This window comes from Thamnophis elegans, chromosome 8 (genome assembly GCF_009769535.1).
Source record: "Thamnophis elegans isolate rThaEle1 chromosome 8, rThaEle1.pri, whole genome shotgun sequence".
Taxonomy (NCBI): domain Eukaryota; kingdom Metazoa; phylum Chordata; class Lepidosauria; order Squamata; family Colubridae; genus Thamnophis; species Thamnophis elegans.
Genome location: NC_045548.1, coordinates 20,956,702 through 20,973,786, shown reverse-complemented (window position 1 = coordinate 20,973,786; position 17,085 = coordinate 20,956,702). Strand labels below are relative to the sequence as shown.

Below are 17,085 nucleotides of genomic sequence, written 5' to 3'. Positions count from 1 at the left end.
GATTAGGGGCCAAGAATGAGTTTTGATCTGAACTAATGATGGAAAGCCTTACTTTGCTAACATAGGAACTGCTAACAAATTGGAAGAATCAAAGGACTTTGAACACAGGGACAACAATCGATTTACAAAGTAGAATCCATGAAAAAAATATGAAAAGGATTAGTAAGAGCAAGATTTTTAGTTTCAGGCTATGTTTTAGAAAGGAAAAAAAAGGTAGAGTTGTGTGAAAACTATAAATTAAACACATAAGAACCATCAGAATTCTAATCCTCAATCCAGTGTACTCAGAAATAAGAAATACAACTCATCCACATTAATGGACATCTCTGTGAAATATAATGGATGATTAGAACATCACACCTCTTCATATTTTTTCTCAAGCTTACATGTCAGCTAATACTTCAGCTCCACTTTGTATTTTGTTTCAAACAATTTATATGATGGCATTACAGCAGTTCAAACAACATTTTAATAAATTGCAAAAATTTAATTTAAAGTGAAAGCTTGTTTAATTTGCTTCTGAAGGTTTTTTTTAAAAGGAAAAGTTACTTTTATCAAAATTATTATGAGTAACTTATAGGATTCTTCCAGGTGTTCAATTATGGAGTTGCCAAAGAATGTATGGAAATGTTCTGTTTTCATTGTGTTATTATCCTTTCAGGGGGAAGCTATTGTGAGGAAACTCAATATTTTTATTTTATTCAGAATAGACAATAAGGAGGCTGTGACAGAAGATAATGTCACTAACAATAGCATCCTCCAAGATCAAGAAAAATTCAAAGTATGTTATCAGAGACTGAAAATAAACTAGGAAAAGAGAGGTGTCTTTCACAGGGAGGGGGAAAAAACCCTTTTCTATACTAGAATTACTGGGCAGCCATTTGTTCGAAATGGTATAGTCTCCTGCTTGAGCAGAGAGTTGGATTAAAAGACCTCCAAGGTCCTTTCCAACTATGTCATTCTGTTAATAGATATGGACTTACTATTTCCTCAGTAAAATTATTGATAATGTTGCCTTGTCTAGAATGTGCCATAGATTACTTGATGCTATGCTAACAGGTTCATCTCACAAATATTTCTCCTGTGGTACATTCATCTGCCGCCCCAGCCTTTTACTGACAAATAGAATGATCAAGGTGACAGTCTTACACAAACTACGTGGCTGAATTATGTGAACATCTGCCTATGTTCATAACTCTGGTTAGATAATTTTCAGGCCCCCAGGCCCCTTCTACACCACATTATTTGTATTTCAACCTTATCCAAACCATTATTTGTATTTCAACCTTATTCAAAGCAATGCCCTCCAAACGTGTAAGGATGACAACTCATATTATGCCCAGCTACTATAGTTACTGAACATGCCATCTGGGAAGCTATAAAATGGACTTTGAATAGGAAGGAATCCATCAGGAAAAGAACACTTGGTTTCTTTTGCTCACAGATAGAAACAGCGCCATCAAACAAACCAGGATAGTAACTACAATAGCTCTGTCCCTTTTGTATGTTAAACACATAAAAAGAAAGGTGGGGTCTTAATTACAGTAAGAGTTCACCATTTTGCCTGTGTTTGTCCCCTGATTCCACAGATACCAAAAAGTTGAATTTGGATGCAATGTGAAGGTTTTTAGATCTGCAGGGAAATGTAAATTAACTCTAACAAATGCAGTTCATGTTTACTGACCTTCTTCAAGTTTTTTCTTTAAGTATATCAGTATTTTTCTCCATATAACATCAGATAGAAACAGATATCATCACAAATCCAATTTCCAATTTGACTTCTTTCCCACACTGTATAAAACTGAAGACAAAGCCCTTTATTCATTACCACATTTTGATAGCTCTACCTTTGAAGTAGATGAAATAGCAATTACTGAAGAAAAATTTAAAAACCATGTCTAACAAAGAAATGTACCAGCGATACAATGACATCATTAGAAAGATACAGTATGTATATGAAATTAGGATGAGATTATACATCTGCCTATTTTGCTAGACCTTATTCTGTTGAGAAACTGGAATTGGAAGTAAGCTCAGACCTATCCATATACAGCACAGTTAATGAGAATAATGAAAGGAACCTTAAAGATCATCTAGTTGAATTGAGTCTCTTGCCCATGCCAAAAATATGCATGATATTCCAGAATTAGAGTTGTCATGAGATTTGGTGAATGTTCCTACTTTAAGTCGATTTAGGAAGCAATCAAGGCATTTCTGGAAAATTGTTGCTAGAAATAAATCATCCAAAATAGCAACTGTTTTCATGTCCTTTATAAAATTCACAGAAAAAGGTAACATATTGCATTATAATCAAGCAAAGTAAAGTAAAACTAAATGGAATTCTTCACAACAAACTGTAAAAAAAGAGAATCTGGCAAAATAAATGGACATATCAATCTATAAAATAAAATATTTTATTGGCAACCAATTAAAATTTATCTGCACTCTCTGATGCTCATAACCAGCAATGTCCTCTAATTTAGTTAGACAAAGCTCTATTCAATCTAACAATTGGACATTCTCCCCCAAGCAGTAGGTAGAAAGGAAAGGATAAATAGCTTTGATCAAAATATTGAATGGATTTCCTGAAAGGGACTTTTGAAATTAGAGCAAAAGTTGGCAAGAGGGAGCATGAAATTAGTCTCAGGGCTGCAATAAATGAGATTTAGGATTGTTTATCCATCAAGGTCCTATATTAGATTTACAACAATGTATTTATTTCATATAGGAGAATTTTGTGATAAGGGAATACATTCTAGCATTAAAGTTTTATCTTCTTTGTGCCATCTGATGAACAGCTAATGAACTGTAATGAAAAAGAAGTTCAAACTTGCGAAAACACCCCCCCCCCTTTTTTTTTTAAAGGAACACTTACTTCAATCAACCTAAAGGCTTTTGGCTCACTTTCTTGTATCATTTTGGCTAGCTTTTGGTGGTAATATTTTGATGATTTTTCCCCCTACCACATATTAGCCCCACAACTATATTAACATTCCCTTTTTTCTGCTTAAATCTATTGTTTTTATTTCCATTATTTGTGAAAAGTGCAATGCAGCTTGCACATTAAACTCATCCTATTTGGGCTTTCTGGAATGGATTTTAATAATAAACATAATAATTTATTAAAACTCTATGCTCCCCAATTCCCTATATTATATTTATGAGATTCAGTGCAACTACGTTCCCCAATCCAGTCCAAGATAGACATACATACATACATACATACATACATACATACATACATACATGTGTGTGTATGTGTATATGTGTATATGAATATATGTATAAATATACATATGTATATGTATATGTGTGTGTGTGTGTGTTGTATTTGTGCTGATAAATAAATAAAGGGAGACTAGTATATATCTATTTCAAGCTATTCAACTCTCATCAGTTAGCTTGAAATAGATCTATATTAGTCTCCCTTTATTTATTTATCAGCACAAATACAACACAAATGTAACAAAGGCAACAGTAAAAATATTGGGTTTCTGTCTGGATGGTCTCTTGTGATGAGCCGATGGACAGAGAATGGAAGCAGTGAACTTCCTCCCATATTTCGGCATACCAGGGGTTGTGACTTTATATATATATATATATATATATATATATATATATATATATATATATATATATATATATATATATATATATATATATATATATATATATATATCATATATATATATATATATATATATATATATATATATATATATATATATCATATATATATATATATATATATATATATATATATATATATATATATATATATATATATATATATTCAGCATATATACAGCACAAGCTCTTGTCAATGCCCACGCAAGCATACTCTGTTTTAGCAGTCCAAATATAATCCCCGTATAGACTTATGCAAGATGCTTGCCTTCCTGCCCACAGAGAAAGCATTTTGAGCCACCATACAGCAGCTGGCATCAGGGAGCAGCTTTTAGTTTAGCAGTTCAACCCAGATCTATCTAAAGGAAAGCCAAATCCATCTTTCTTAAACAAAGCAAAGAATCTGAGCTTTTGGCAAGAGAGCAACTCTGCTTTTACATATTTTCAGATTTTGTGAAAGAAGCTCTTAGCAGATGGTTTCCATTACATGGAACATTTATGAGCAGCTGCTGCACAATACAACTATATGAAAAGTCTTTGTCAAATGACCACAGAGGCAGAATATGCTGGGTCCATGGTTGCCCTGATCTCCTGCATACTTAGTCCCAAAAACATTGGATCACATACAAATTGTACAGGATAACAAACTTGGCCCACTCCAGACTTTTTGCTCTGTAAAGCTCAAAAGCTTTTGTTGTTGTTTGGAGTAGCTGGAAAGCATACAAATCAACCCCAAATTTCTAGAAGAAACCAGGTTCCTACTTCTGAACTACACGGATCAGTAATTAGCACATCCAATTCTTAAAGTTAAATGCTATGAAGCTGCACTTCAAAATGCTTTGAAACTGAAGAAAAAGAAACTGCCTTCCAAATGCTGTAGGAGTGCTATCCAAGTTTCAAACTGCTTGCTCACTCTGGGGAAAAGGCAGGATTATTTTGAAGGGGAAAAAAGCACCAAGTTACTTTACAAATCATGAACTCTGGAACAGATTTTATAAACATGTTCTGCTTAGTAACAAGCTTTCAATTATCTGAACGTACAATCCCTTACTATCAGCAGACTTAAAAGTGCAAGAAAATAGCCCAAGTTTTATATTTTCAATCAGATTCAAAAAAATTTAATCATCAGAACTTAAAAAGAAATGCCTTAGCATTTGAAGTCTGTTCTAAAGGCATCTCTGTCAAACTCAAAAGTAAGGTGCTGGATGTCAACAAAGCAACCTGGAAAGCTGAGATTTGCCTTGAGGACAACAAGCAGATCTATTTTACTTATGTTTGGTAGTAGGAGGGTAAGGGAACTGGAGAAGACAATTTTGGCAGGAGGAGACAACGTTTCTCTGAGACATCTGTGCACATTAACGCACTAACCCATTTCTTTGTAGTATCTGTCATTCTTCATTGCTGAAGGAAAACCCTCAGGGAGACAAAAAGCTTCCAGCCCCTTCCCCTCCTATACAAGACAAGTAACAGACAAGATATGGGCACTGGAACTACATCAATAGCTTCATCAGGCTAGAGGCACAGTTTTAACATCATGGCAAAACACTGGGAAAGACCTACTTTCATCCAGTTTAGAATGAAAGATCACAGACTGTTGTAACGTGTTGGAAGATGAGACTCAACAAGGAGATGTGAAATAAAATGCCACAGCATTTAGCATCACCCAGTAGATCTCAGCCAGCTGTGTTACTTTTATTACAGGTAGCCCTCGACTCATGACCACAATTGAGCCCAACGTTTTTGTTGCTAAGTGAGACATTTGTTGTTAATTTTGCTCCATTTAACAACCTTTCTTGCCATAGTTGTTAAGTGAATCACTGTAATTGTTAAATTAGTAATGTGCTTGTTATTGGTCACAAAAAGTGATCACATGATCCCAGGACACTACAATGTGAGTCATTTTGTGAGTCATTTTGCAAGTGTCTGAATTTTGATGACGTGACCATGGGGTTGCTGCAACATTATAAGTGTGAAAAATGGTCATGTATCACTTTTTTCAGTGTAATTTTGAATCACAGGTGGGTTGCTCCTGGTTCAGCCCAGATCGGGTGAACTGGTAGTAGCAGCGGCAGGAGGCTCTGCCCACCTGCCCATATGCTGCCATGTGCAGAAGAATCATGTACGTGCACGAGCAAACTGGTAGGAAAAAAATTAAAAACCCACCACTGCTTTGAATGGTTACTAAATGAACTGTTGTAAGTTGAGGACTACCTTTATATGGTAAAACTGGTTAATTGCTGTGGTTTATCTGTCTTGAGTATCCCAAATAAGGAACAATTATTCAGTTATCATAGTCAATATTATGGCCTCAAGCAATGATTCTGGTTACTAGACAAAACCATAGGCCAATTTCAACATCGTACAAAATGAAATGAAGAGTCATAAAATTGCAGACAGTGAAAGAGTAGAAAAGAAGAACTGGATGGATGGCGTGGAAAGAAAAATAAATGGATACCTTTTAGAATAATATTGAGTGTGTAATTTGCATATCTCCTGACATTTACAAATTGTATTTTTCCCTAGAGAAAATGGAGGGAAAGATTAGGAAAACTCCCACAAGGCTTTCTGTTTTAAAGCACAGAAAGTAAGAACAGATGACTTGTTGAAAAAACAGAAATCAAGCCTTTTAAGTTAAATAAATCTTTTAGTGCAATTAAAAAAAAATCAGACCAAGCTCAGTGTATAGACAAAGTTTGAAAAAACTGTTGAGATTATCCATCATCCACAATAAAATGGGATTTGACTCAGAAGGGGGAAAATGTTAAGATGCAAAGCAATGAAGACACCTTAACTTACTTTTTAAATTAAAGTCACAGTATTAATGCTACAATCCTAAACAGAATTACTAATTAAGCCATTTTATCCATAACAATAACATGCGTGATTGACATTAGATGCTTTGCTGATTTCTTTTTAAAAAGCCTTTCTTCTCCATCAGGTTCCTATTTTTTTTAAATGCAATACAGTCAACTATACTTTTCAATAAATGTGACATGAAGAATTCAAATTATATGCTTGTATCTTGATCCAGATATTTAGAATTCACTGGAATTACAGTGAAATATCTGTTGCACAGGCCTTCAATTTAGTGCCTTCAAAAATGTTTAAGGACAAACAGGAATGTCTTTGCTGCCTGCTATATAGAAGTATATAGTAGGTGCACTGTAAGTCCCTTCTCTTACAAATTGTCATCTTGCAGGATGAACAAAACATACTTTCTCCACCAGTTTCTGATCTCAGACTACTACTACATTACTACTCTCCTGTGGTTCTTGAAACCTGACTTTAATCCTGGGTCTGATATTAATATATTGTGTGTAAGTGTATGTATGTGTGTGTATGTGTGTGTGTGTGTGTTGTGGTTTCTTGTTCTTATGATTGTTTTAGTCCAGACTGTGTTCCTTTTTTGTTGTTTCATTTTTATTTTGATATGCCATCTAGAGTCTATCAGAGTTGGGTGCCTATGACAAATTTAAATAAATATTTTTTTAAAAAAACAGCTGAATATAGCAATAGTGATAAGACTTATATACTACTTCATGGTGCTGTACAGCACACTCTAAGTGGTTTACAGAGTCAGCATATTGCCCCCAACAATCTGGGTTCTCATTTTACTGACCTCAGAAGGATGGAAAGCTGAGTCAACCTTGAGCCGGTCAGGATCGAACTTCTGGCAGTTGGCAGAATTAGCCTACAATACTGTATTCTAGCCATTGCACCACTATGGGTCTTTATCATATATCATAAACATTCTATGGTTTAACACGTAGATTTTAAAGCAGATAACAGAAGATAAACAAGTAATTTCCTCTTTCTGGCCAGGGGAATATAGCATGTCTCTTTGTAATAATCAGGGATGGAATTAACAGGACTGTTCTTACTGTCAAGCCCTGTGTTTTAATGCTATAAAATGTGAGCAAAAAGTGGGGGACTTAAAGATCTATGATAGCCTTGTGCGATAAAAGTTTTAAGTCCTATTATTTTATCAACCTGAAATGCTACTACCACTGAAGAGAGGAATGCATTTAAGAAATTTCATTTTCTTTCAATGACAGCTTGTGGGTTGTTGTTTTTTTACATCTTTTAATAAATAGAAAAATCTAGCTATTGGCCTCTCTATAACTGCCATGTCATTTTGGTTGAAGACAATGAAAAAAAAAATCCAGCAAGACTTTTCTTTTTTCTTCCAACATTCTGAAAAGACCAATGCTGTAAGAGACTACCCAATTAGTCATAGGTAAAGATAAAGGTTCCCCTCGCACATTAATGCTAGTCGTTCCTGACTCTAGGGGGCGGTGTCCACCTCCGTTTCAAAGCCAAAGAGCAAGTGCTGTCCAAAGATGTCTCTGTGGTCATGTAGCCAGCATGATTAAACACTGAAGGAGCATGGAACACTGTAACCTTCCCACCAAAGGTGATCCCTATTTTTCTACTTGCATTTTTAATGTGCTTTAAAACTGCTAGGTTGGCAGAAGCTGGGACAAGTAATGGGAGTTTACTCCGTTATGCAGCATTAGGGATTCGAACTCCCGACCTTTCTGATCGACAAGCTCAGTGTCTTAGCCACTGAGCCACCACATCCCTTTTCTATTAGCCATATTGTTCACTTAAAAGCAAACACATAAATAAAAGAAAGATAGCTGCCACAGGAAAATTCTTTTGATGCTATCCTATTGAATCCCAGAAGCAGAACTGTATTCCAATTCTGCCAAATTCAATCGTAAAAATTCCTCTCTTGAGAAATCTCACTGAAATTCTGTTGACAGAGAAGGAACAGATTGCAGCAACTAAGTGTCACAGGCGGTTAAGAGAAATCTGAGAGAGGGAAAAAAAACGGGACAAGATTTGTTTTGGTCCTATGCTGTATGTAGAATCAATTAGCGGTAATACAGAAGCTGGCTGTGTTTTCAAAACCTCTAGCTTTTCTGATTGTTTTCCTATGCTTCCAGCATTCTAAAATGTTGATTTGCTAGAAGAGGAATGTCTGACCATATGCATTCTTGGTAAACCAATAGCAAATCTCAGCTTAAAGGCTTTAGCAGTCTTTGCATTTGAGAAGTAAACTCTTATACTTCAAACCATAATAGGATTTATCATTATGCCGCATCATCATTTTTAATCACAGAACGATGACCATGGGAAACATCACCCTGAAATATATACCCTGATAACCTTCAGAATTCCATTCCACTGAAACAGAGGCATTGCATTTAAGAAACATCATTTTTTTCCATGTCAGCTTGTGGGGTTTTTTTTTCCATCTTTGCTAAGGCTGCCAACAGAACCGCAGACACTTTGCCAAGATATTTGTACAGATGTGCGAGTATATCTGCAGCATCCAATTGTTCCACTTATGTGTCTGGTAACCATAGAAGACAGCCTTAGCTGGCTGGTTAGGTTGAGTTGACAGCTTCTCAGTATCACTGGCATGGTTAAGGACAAGCATAGCAGGCCAGTAAATCTAGCCCAAGGGAGACCATGTTTGCCAAATGTGAAGTCTGTTTGGTGATAAAAGGAGTTGATCAGAGAAATCTAAGGCTGAGTTCTGCCTCTCCCCCCCCCCTCAAATAACTAGCAGATGGTAGCAACATTTGGCAATTCTCCTGCTTAGCTAGGATTCATATTGATACCCTAGAAATGAAATGAAAGCTCTTGTATCCTATTACTGCTCCCCTGAGCTATCTAGTACCCATCTGGAACAGAAAGTAAAGATTCATACAGCTTTATTTTCAAAGGCAGCAAAAGGGAAAAGGACATTTTGTTGAAAGGGGAAGAGGCAAGGTTGGGTGAAAACATACCAGAGCAAGTATTTTGTTTCGTTTAAAATAATCTCTTTCTGCAAGTGTCACAGACTATACATACATTTTTTTTTTACAAGAATAAACCAGATTCTTATCTACAAATTGAAGAGCCCAGAGATCCTTAGTGCAAACTATTGCTGGCCTGCAGCTTTTAAATCAGTAAACTTTGGATACCCTAAATGGTCCATTAAAGTTGAACAGATATCCTCAATCTGCTTAATTTCCTCTGGAGGCATATTGTGCTGCCAAGCATGGATGCCCGCTGGAGAGATTTCTCCTTCATAAGGAAGATAGAAAAGACTGGTGGATGTAGCAAATAGTATTTGGTTTAAGCTGGCTGGAGCCAGAGGCATGCCAAGGAAGTCATAGATGGCTTCAGCAGTCTTCTGGGGAGAGTTGATAATATCTTCAAATTTGATCAGCTGGTAGTTTGCTGGCAGCAAACCCTTATTTACTCTCAGGGCGGCTGCTGTGTTGGCCAGCCATAAATGGGACATCACGGTGACAGCATTTGAATCTGAAGCGGGAAGCTTCTCTGTCAAAGCTTCATATTCAAAGGCATAGCCTGAATTGGAACCACATTTTTCTTCATGACTGTCTCCTTTAAACAGCTTAGTCAGGTGCTGTGGTACTTTCCTCAGAGAGTAAAGGCTAGGCTGGTTTCTGTACAACATTGAGTAGATCCAGGCACGCGGATCTCGAACCACATAAAGCGCTCTCAGGGAAGGACCAATGACTTCCTGAAGGAAAGGTAACTTTAACGTCCAACTTCCACTACTCAGACTAAGGACGGGGCGAGCATTTGGATAAGAGGCAAGGTGTTGCCTCAGTTCCCGAATGTATTCAGCTTCTTTGTCTGAATTTCCTCGCAGGCGGTTTCTTTGCTCTACCATAGATTCTCTCTTCCTGGACCGCCTCTTCCTGTCTCTGCTAGTGGAAGAATGCTGCACCAATTTACTTCTGCTGGTTTCATGCAAATGGATATTTTGTAAGTGAAGCTTTGTGTCTTTGACTAAGGAAAGCAGCCAGCCCTGGAGGATCCGAAAATGGCCGCTCTGAACATCCGAAGCTTTCCATTCACAGGCATCAACAAATGAGTCAACCTCGAACTCAGTTTCAGGGATATCAAGGTAACCCATAGGGATCTTGATATAGACAAAATCACTAGTGTTGTAAAAGAGCTGCTTCAGAATTTCTGCCCCTGAACTAGGGAGGGAAGTGATGATAACGTTAGGCAAATTAGGATGTCCTTGGTCCTCCCTTTCACCTGGTTCCATATTTGTCATACTGCTGGTCCACTTTGCGCAAATCAGCTGAGTGCAGGAGCTCCACACATCTACAAGTTCAATAAACCACAAGGTGATCACCAGGATTAAGACCCAGCGCAAAAGCTTACCAAAGGAAATGTAAAATCGCCAGTGAAAAGCCAATATGGCCAAGCTAATCCCCAAAATAAATCCTGCTATCACATTCACTTTAAAGCCAAAGGGGAAAATGGATTTATGAATAAGTCCCTGCTTCCCTATCATCTTAGTGCCCAGGCCAAACTGTGTAACCTTTCCTGGAGTGGCTACTGTGGCATAGCCACCAAATCCTAAATAACGGAACCTTGTCCACAGATTGAGATACTCTGTTACAACAGAGTAGATTATTTCTGTATTGTTGATGTTTAGAGAAATCCGATACCCCGACTGGGCATCGTCAATAAACCTACAGGTAGAAACATTGACATAAGGCCCATGGAACACATAGGCAATTCTCGCAATGTTACTCTTTGTAGAGAAAGTGACATTTACAAACTGAGTCCATCTCTTTTTGAACTCAGCTGCTTGCTCGGCCTCTTGTATCCTAGCAACAGGGCTATTCCCATGATGGTCAAACCAAAACATTTTATAGTGAGCATCCCAGACATCCATCATGGCTCCATTATATTTGTTCACAAATTTGTATGGGACATACTTGAAGTCAATGTCAAGATTATGAAAAAAGGCACTGATGGCATCAATAGGAGAGTCTTCCTCCTTTTCCACGTGGTCCACCACAAGTAATGTTTGAGGATTTAGTAGAAGCAAGGAGCGGTATACACTTTTCAGCTTCATGGCTGATGAATATGCAGAAGCTGCCTCACCACTCACAAACATCATCTCTTCATGCTGAGAGGAGGAAATAATCTCCCCAAATGCATCCCCAACTTCATCCCCTGTCCACTTAAGCCACTGCATACATTCCCCGAGCTGACCTTCCCAAGGCTGATTGCACTGACTTGTAGGGGATGGAGCAAATACTAAAACATTGTTCAAGTGGCTAAGCTTAGGTCCATAAAGGGCCTCTGAAACGAACACCTGCCCATTTGGAGCAAAAGTAAAAGAATTTTGATCAGGATGTTCGTGGCCTGGGTTGAAGCTACGCCAGCCGTCAATCCAGGAATACGGCTGAAAGTGTACTATATCATAGACAGCACGTCCCCCAAGCTTTCCAGACTTAAAGGAAACAAAGGTGTTTGTCTGAGTGTTTGGTAACCCCGCTCCATATGTAACCACTCCCCAATTTGGAAACACATGCATTTTAGCCTTGCCATAGTCATCTGGAGGTTGGGGGGTTAACCTGGGGTCATACCATATGTACTCTGTATGAAGGGTGCTCCACCGTTGGGCAGTGGATGGTACCATTGGGCCATCTTTGGGCCGGTGCTTTCTAATTTGCTGTGCAAGCCAATTGCCTACTCCATTCTTCAAGACAAACCTATCTAAGAAAACCAGTTGGCTTTCTGGACCATAAAACCAATTGTAATTGGAATCAGCTATGCCTACAGTTCTCTGAAAGCCTGGCAAAAGGGTGGCATAATAAAACCAAAAGTGCATCTTGAGCCATTGGTTTTCAAGATTGTTAATCCCAAAGTGACGCTGGGCCAGGAAAATATACTGGGTGATGGATTTGGCTGTGTAGCTACCGTAAGCTACACCTTCGTCCAAGGAACCATCAACAATATGGTTTAGCAGAAACATAGTTTTTTCCATCACATCTACTACACCATGTTTCCAGGCATTTGCTTGGGACTCAATGCCTCCTCCAGTCACCAGGGCCCCAATGAGCAATGCCAGCATATTTGTGGCTTGATGGTTGTGAAGAAGTTGCTTGCCCCAAGAGCGGACTTTGGAGTACTCGTACATTTCCTCGGTCACAGCCCATATCTTGGTAGAATATTTTTGTCTTCTAACATCATCCAATGAGGCATATAAAAAATCAAAAGCAGTTGCAAAGCCAGTTAAAGAATGCCCAAGAGGAACTTCATCGCCTGGGGCATTCTCCACCAGCCAGTCTTTATATCCTGCCATTCTGTCCATGTATTCGACAGCAAAATCAAAGGCAGCTTTATCTTCAGGACAGAGGAGACAATAAAATGCTAGGGGAGGCAAATTGTTTCCATATATCTCATTCCACTTGGCAGCAAAATCAGCATGCTTGGGAGGAGGTAGATAGTAGGAGGGATTTGAGAGCATCGTAGACACGGCACTCCGGAATGCTCTAAAGAGGTGTAGATGACTAGTGTGAGACTTTTGCCTCAGAGCTGGAACCTCTTCAGCACCGAAATATAAGTTTGGATACAGGATGGTTTTTTTCATCTTCTGATTTGCTCCCAAAGCTTCCATCCTCTGCTTCTCGTACTGATCCACATCATCTGTAAAAGTCACCCAGTCGGAGTAATTGCTTACAGATTCTTCAAAAGTGGAGGCTGCCAACATTACTAATGCTAGAAATATGGAATGTCCTGTAAACATTAGAGCCATGATCCATTAGGCAGATTCCTCACTACGGTTATACACCTCTGTTGGTGGGGTGAATGGCTGGAAAGTTCAAATTTCAAGCACAAATCAACCTCCCCGTGGGAAAATCTGCTTGAAAGTGCTTTACTGTACATAGGGAAAATAAAACTTTTACTGGTACACACAGTTCTTGGATGACAACATCATTAGGCACAGCTCTATGTTGAATTGCAAGTACACTGACAGACATTGTATGGCTATACAGAAAAGTAAAGAGAATGTCATCCCTCACTAATGTCCATGTATACTTGATACATAGGTTCTGAAAAGGATATTGTATGTTTAGCAAGCCATAAAGTGCAGAGGGGGGAGGTCATATCCAACTCATTACTTTGTTAATAATGGGATTATTCTTCCTCAAAATACATTTAGTCATTCATGCCATTGAAAAAGAAAGCAAGAACATGACATATATCAAAACATTAGGAAAGAAATGCCGTTTTGTATAAAAGGGAGCATACAGCGAATGAATTGTGTGCCTTCATTTTCATCTCTCATGTGGGTTGAAAATATCCATACGTTACTTTTTGTGGGTAGAAAGGTTTAGCAAAATATTTTTGTCAGCCAGACTTGTAGCAGCTCCAAACTTAAGCCATGAAAGCTTTGCTTGATCTGAACTTCCTGGAAGAGGATGGTGGTTTTAATGCTTGGTTTCATGACTGCCATGTTCTCATCCATCTGTGCAACTGGCTCCTGTTCTGAAGGTTTTTTTAACTACCTTGCTGTCCTCATCACAAGACACATTTTAAAAAGGGTGCAGAAAATGGAAACACCGATCACTTTTGCTTCCACTGTTTCTGTAGTCTTTTTTCTTTGTTTGGTATGATGAACTTATCTGCTTTAAAAAGAAGAACCAAAAATGTGTCATTAAATGTTTTTAAAGAAATATTAAGCTAAATATTAAACTAATATCAACATATACATATTTTTCTTTAAAAAGCCAAGACATGGTGGCATTCTTATTCTGATCAAATTAGCATCAGAAATAAATAGTGTGAGCTTCTTCACCCATTTCCTTCAAAGTGCTTGAGCGTTCGGAATAGGTTGAAAACTTTTACCCAAGAATGAATCAATTCCATTTTGGTTAAGTGTCAACGCCACCCAGAAACCCCATCAATAATGCCAATTGTCAATTAAACCCATTTCTTTCTTTTCCTGCTAGCTGAGGCAAGAGCACCAGTTTTGAGAACCAAGCCAACTTGAAGAGTGTCTGAGCTCTGACAACTTTGTCCTTTTGAAATATGGTCCCAAAGCATTTCAGTTTCCCCACGCAGATATGCTTGTAACTAATTTATTCCCTTTGCACCTAATGATACATATATAGGTATCCTTAATGCCCCTCTTTTCACCTGTGGCCGGCCGAATGGCTGGTCACCAGAGGGCGCCAGGAGCTAATTAACCAGACCGGCCTGGCACACTTAGCACAAGTTTTCTTTGCCAACAGATGGAAATACTTAAAAGTCATCGCCAACACGAGGTGCGGCCAGGAAATTCTTCTTAATAATAGTAGCAATTGTAATATGATAATTAATGAAAATCTTCCCCTAACATTGTTTTAAAAAGTTGCAAAGCCGCCGCCTTACCTTAAGGAGTCTTCCTCCGGAGGACAGAATAACGGAGGGAACCGATAAAAAAGAGGAGAAATATCCGGGGAAACAAATAAGTTGTTTAAAAAAATGTTTAGTTTAGGTTTTTTTTTCCCCTTTCCGCGGATCTGCAGACCGGCGCTCCCCGACTGGATCGGATAAGCCCCGAGCTCCCTTTCGGCTCCTTCACAAACTGTCCCGAAGCCCGGCTTGTGTCAACACGTGATGGATCCGCGTCGTGGGGTTTTGTTTTCGTTTTTCCTCTACCCCAAGATCGAGGAAAGAGTCGGATCCCGGCAAAGACAATCCGAAGTAGCCGAAAAAGAAAATTAAAAAAGGCGGAAAAGCCGCTTAGTCTCCTCGTAGCGTTAACGTGAAGGCGCCGAGAAAGAATGGACTTTTTCTCCTTTTTACCCCGATCCCGCCAAGTGGGGAGGAGTCGACCAACAAAAATCAAATCAAATTCTCAGGCGGGATTAATCGTTCAGAGTTTGATGCCAAATCGACTCCGGCAAAGAACGTGACTTTTTCCGCAGAGACGAGCCAGGCAGAGCCGCTGTGCCCATAGCCGCCGCTGCTGCCGCAGCTCCGGCTTCTGCCTGAAGCGACGGACTTTCCGCCGACCGAGCCTCAGCCATGATCATCCCGCTGCCTGTCTGTCAATCGGTCCGCCTCCGTTGCAGCCAGCGGCTCAACCGCTGCGGTCGGCGGGTTGAAAGCTACAGCGGCCAACGCCGGGCAGATTAAGAGCGGCAAGCGCTGCCTGGAGCCGGGCGGGTGTCAAGGCGGGTGTGGCGGCGGTCTCTGCCCTCGCCGGCAGCTGCTGCTGCTCATTCTCAGTGCCTTTTTTTTTTTTTTTGCTACGCCCGCCCGGTACCGAGCATGTGCGAAAGACGCTGTCCCCCCCCCCACACTCTTCAACCTCCACCCCCCCTACTCTTAACTACACCTGATCTTTGTGAGAGGGCGTGAAGGAAGTGGGACGGGGGTGGGGATGAGCTGGGATCGGGTAGGACCTAGGTGGAAGCAGCAGCGGGGGAGAAAACTGAAGAGATGCCAGGAAAGTGTTGATGGAATGGGGACATTCTCTGCGAGCATACAGACGAACGCTCTTGAAACGTGCCCAGGCTGACTAAGTGGGTGAGGTTCTAGGAAGAAAGTAAAAGTCAGCACTTTGTGGATTCTCTCTTTTATTCATTAAACATGAAACTCAGTCAACCGAACATTTAAAAGTGTGTCACAAATACCATTGACTGGTGCTAGTGATTGATATGGGTTGCTGCCAACATCCTAGGTATCAACCAAGTAAGGTAGCTTCTTAAGATATATGATGTTCTGAGCAGTGCAATTTTTTGCAGTTCCTCTGGTGTTATTACAGGAAGCTGCAATTTCCTGATGTGTTTTGTAAAATTTTGAGTGCCCCGATGACAATGGGTATCACTGTGACATGCTTCATCCATAACTGTTTATTTTGATGGCCAAGTCGTGATATTCGTAATTTTTTCCAGTTCTTTTTCTTTGACTCTGGCGTCTCCTGGTACAGCAATGTCAGTGAACTCTACTCTTCGGCTCTCAACAACCGTGATATCAGGCGTGTTGTGTTCCAAATGATGATCTGTCTGTATTCAAAAGTCCCACAAGATCTTCACCATCTCATTTTTAGTAACATTTTTCACTTTATGTTTCCATTACTACTACTACTACTACTACTACTACTACTACTACTACTACTACTACTACTACTACTGAATGGTTAATCTTTGGTGAGATTCACAGCCTTTGGGGCTGTTTGGTAGCTCAACAGCTTGAGTCCTAACGACGGACCTAGGGACTGTTAAGGTAATGTGGGAGGATATAAGCTGTTCCAAGTAGGGTGGTTTTTTGTAGAATCAGAATGTTCAAGTCAGGTAAATTTAGAATTTCCAAATAGCGAGGTAGCCCTTTAGGTATTGCTCCAAGGGCTCCAATTACAATCGGGATAACATACGATTTCTTTTTCCACAGTCGCTCAACTTCAATTTGCAAGTCCCAGTACATTGTGATTTTTTTCTTACTGTTTATCTTCAATTCGTGCATCACCAGGTATTGCAATGTCAATGAACCATATTTTTTTCCCTATTATTATTATACAATTGTATCACAGCGGCCAGTTGTTTCGCCAGATTTGGCATTGGTTACTAGTCGGGCCCCACCTAGGGGCCTAGGACGTCGTAACATATTTTCGTAATATGCATGCAGATCCAAGCA

The 17,085-nt window shown here is 39.3% G+C and overlaps 1 protein-coding gene across 2 annotated transcripts; it reads right to left on the bottom strand.

Moving 5' to 3' along the window:
- Positions 1-9,333: 9,333 nt before the first annotated feature.
- On the bottom strand, positions 9,334-15,632 carry DSEL (dermatan sulfate epimerase like). Of its 2 annotated transcripts, none has more exons than XM_032223194.1 (2): positions 14,836-15,632; positions 9,334-14,090 (listed from the first exon to the last, which is right to left on the bottom strand). In XM_032223194.1, exon 2 carries the CDS (start codon positions 13,214-13,216, stop codon positions 9,560-9,562), a length of 3,657 nt encoding a protein of 1,218 aa, XP_032079085.1. In that variant the 5' UTR covers positions 13,217-14,090; positions 14,836-15,632; the 3' UTR covers positions 9,334-9,559. The 2 variants fall into 2 exon arrangements, with proteins under 2 accessions (XP_032079085.1, XP_032079086.1); XM_032223195.1 differs by having other exon boundaries at positions 9,334-14,087.
- Positions 15,633-17,085: the final 1,453 nt, after the last annotated feature.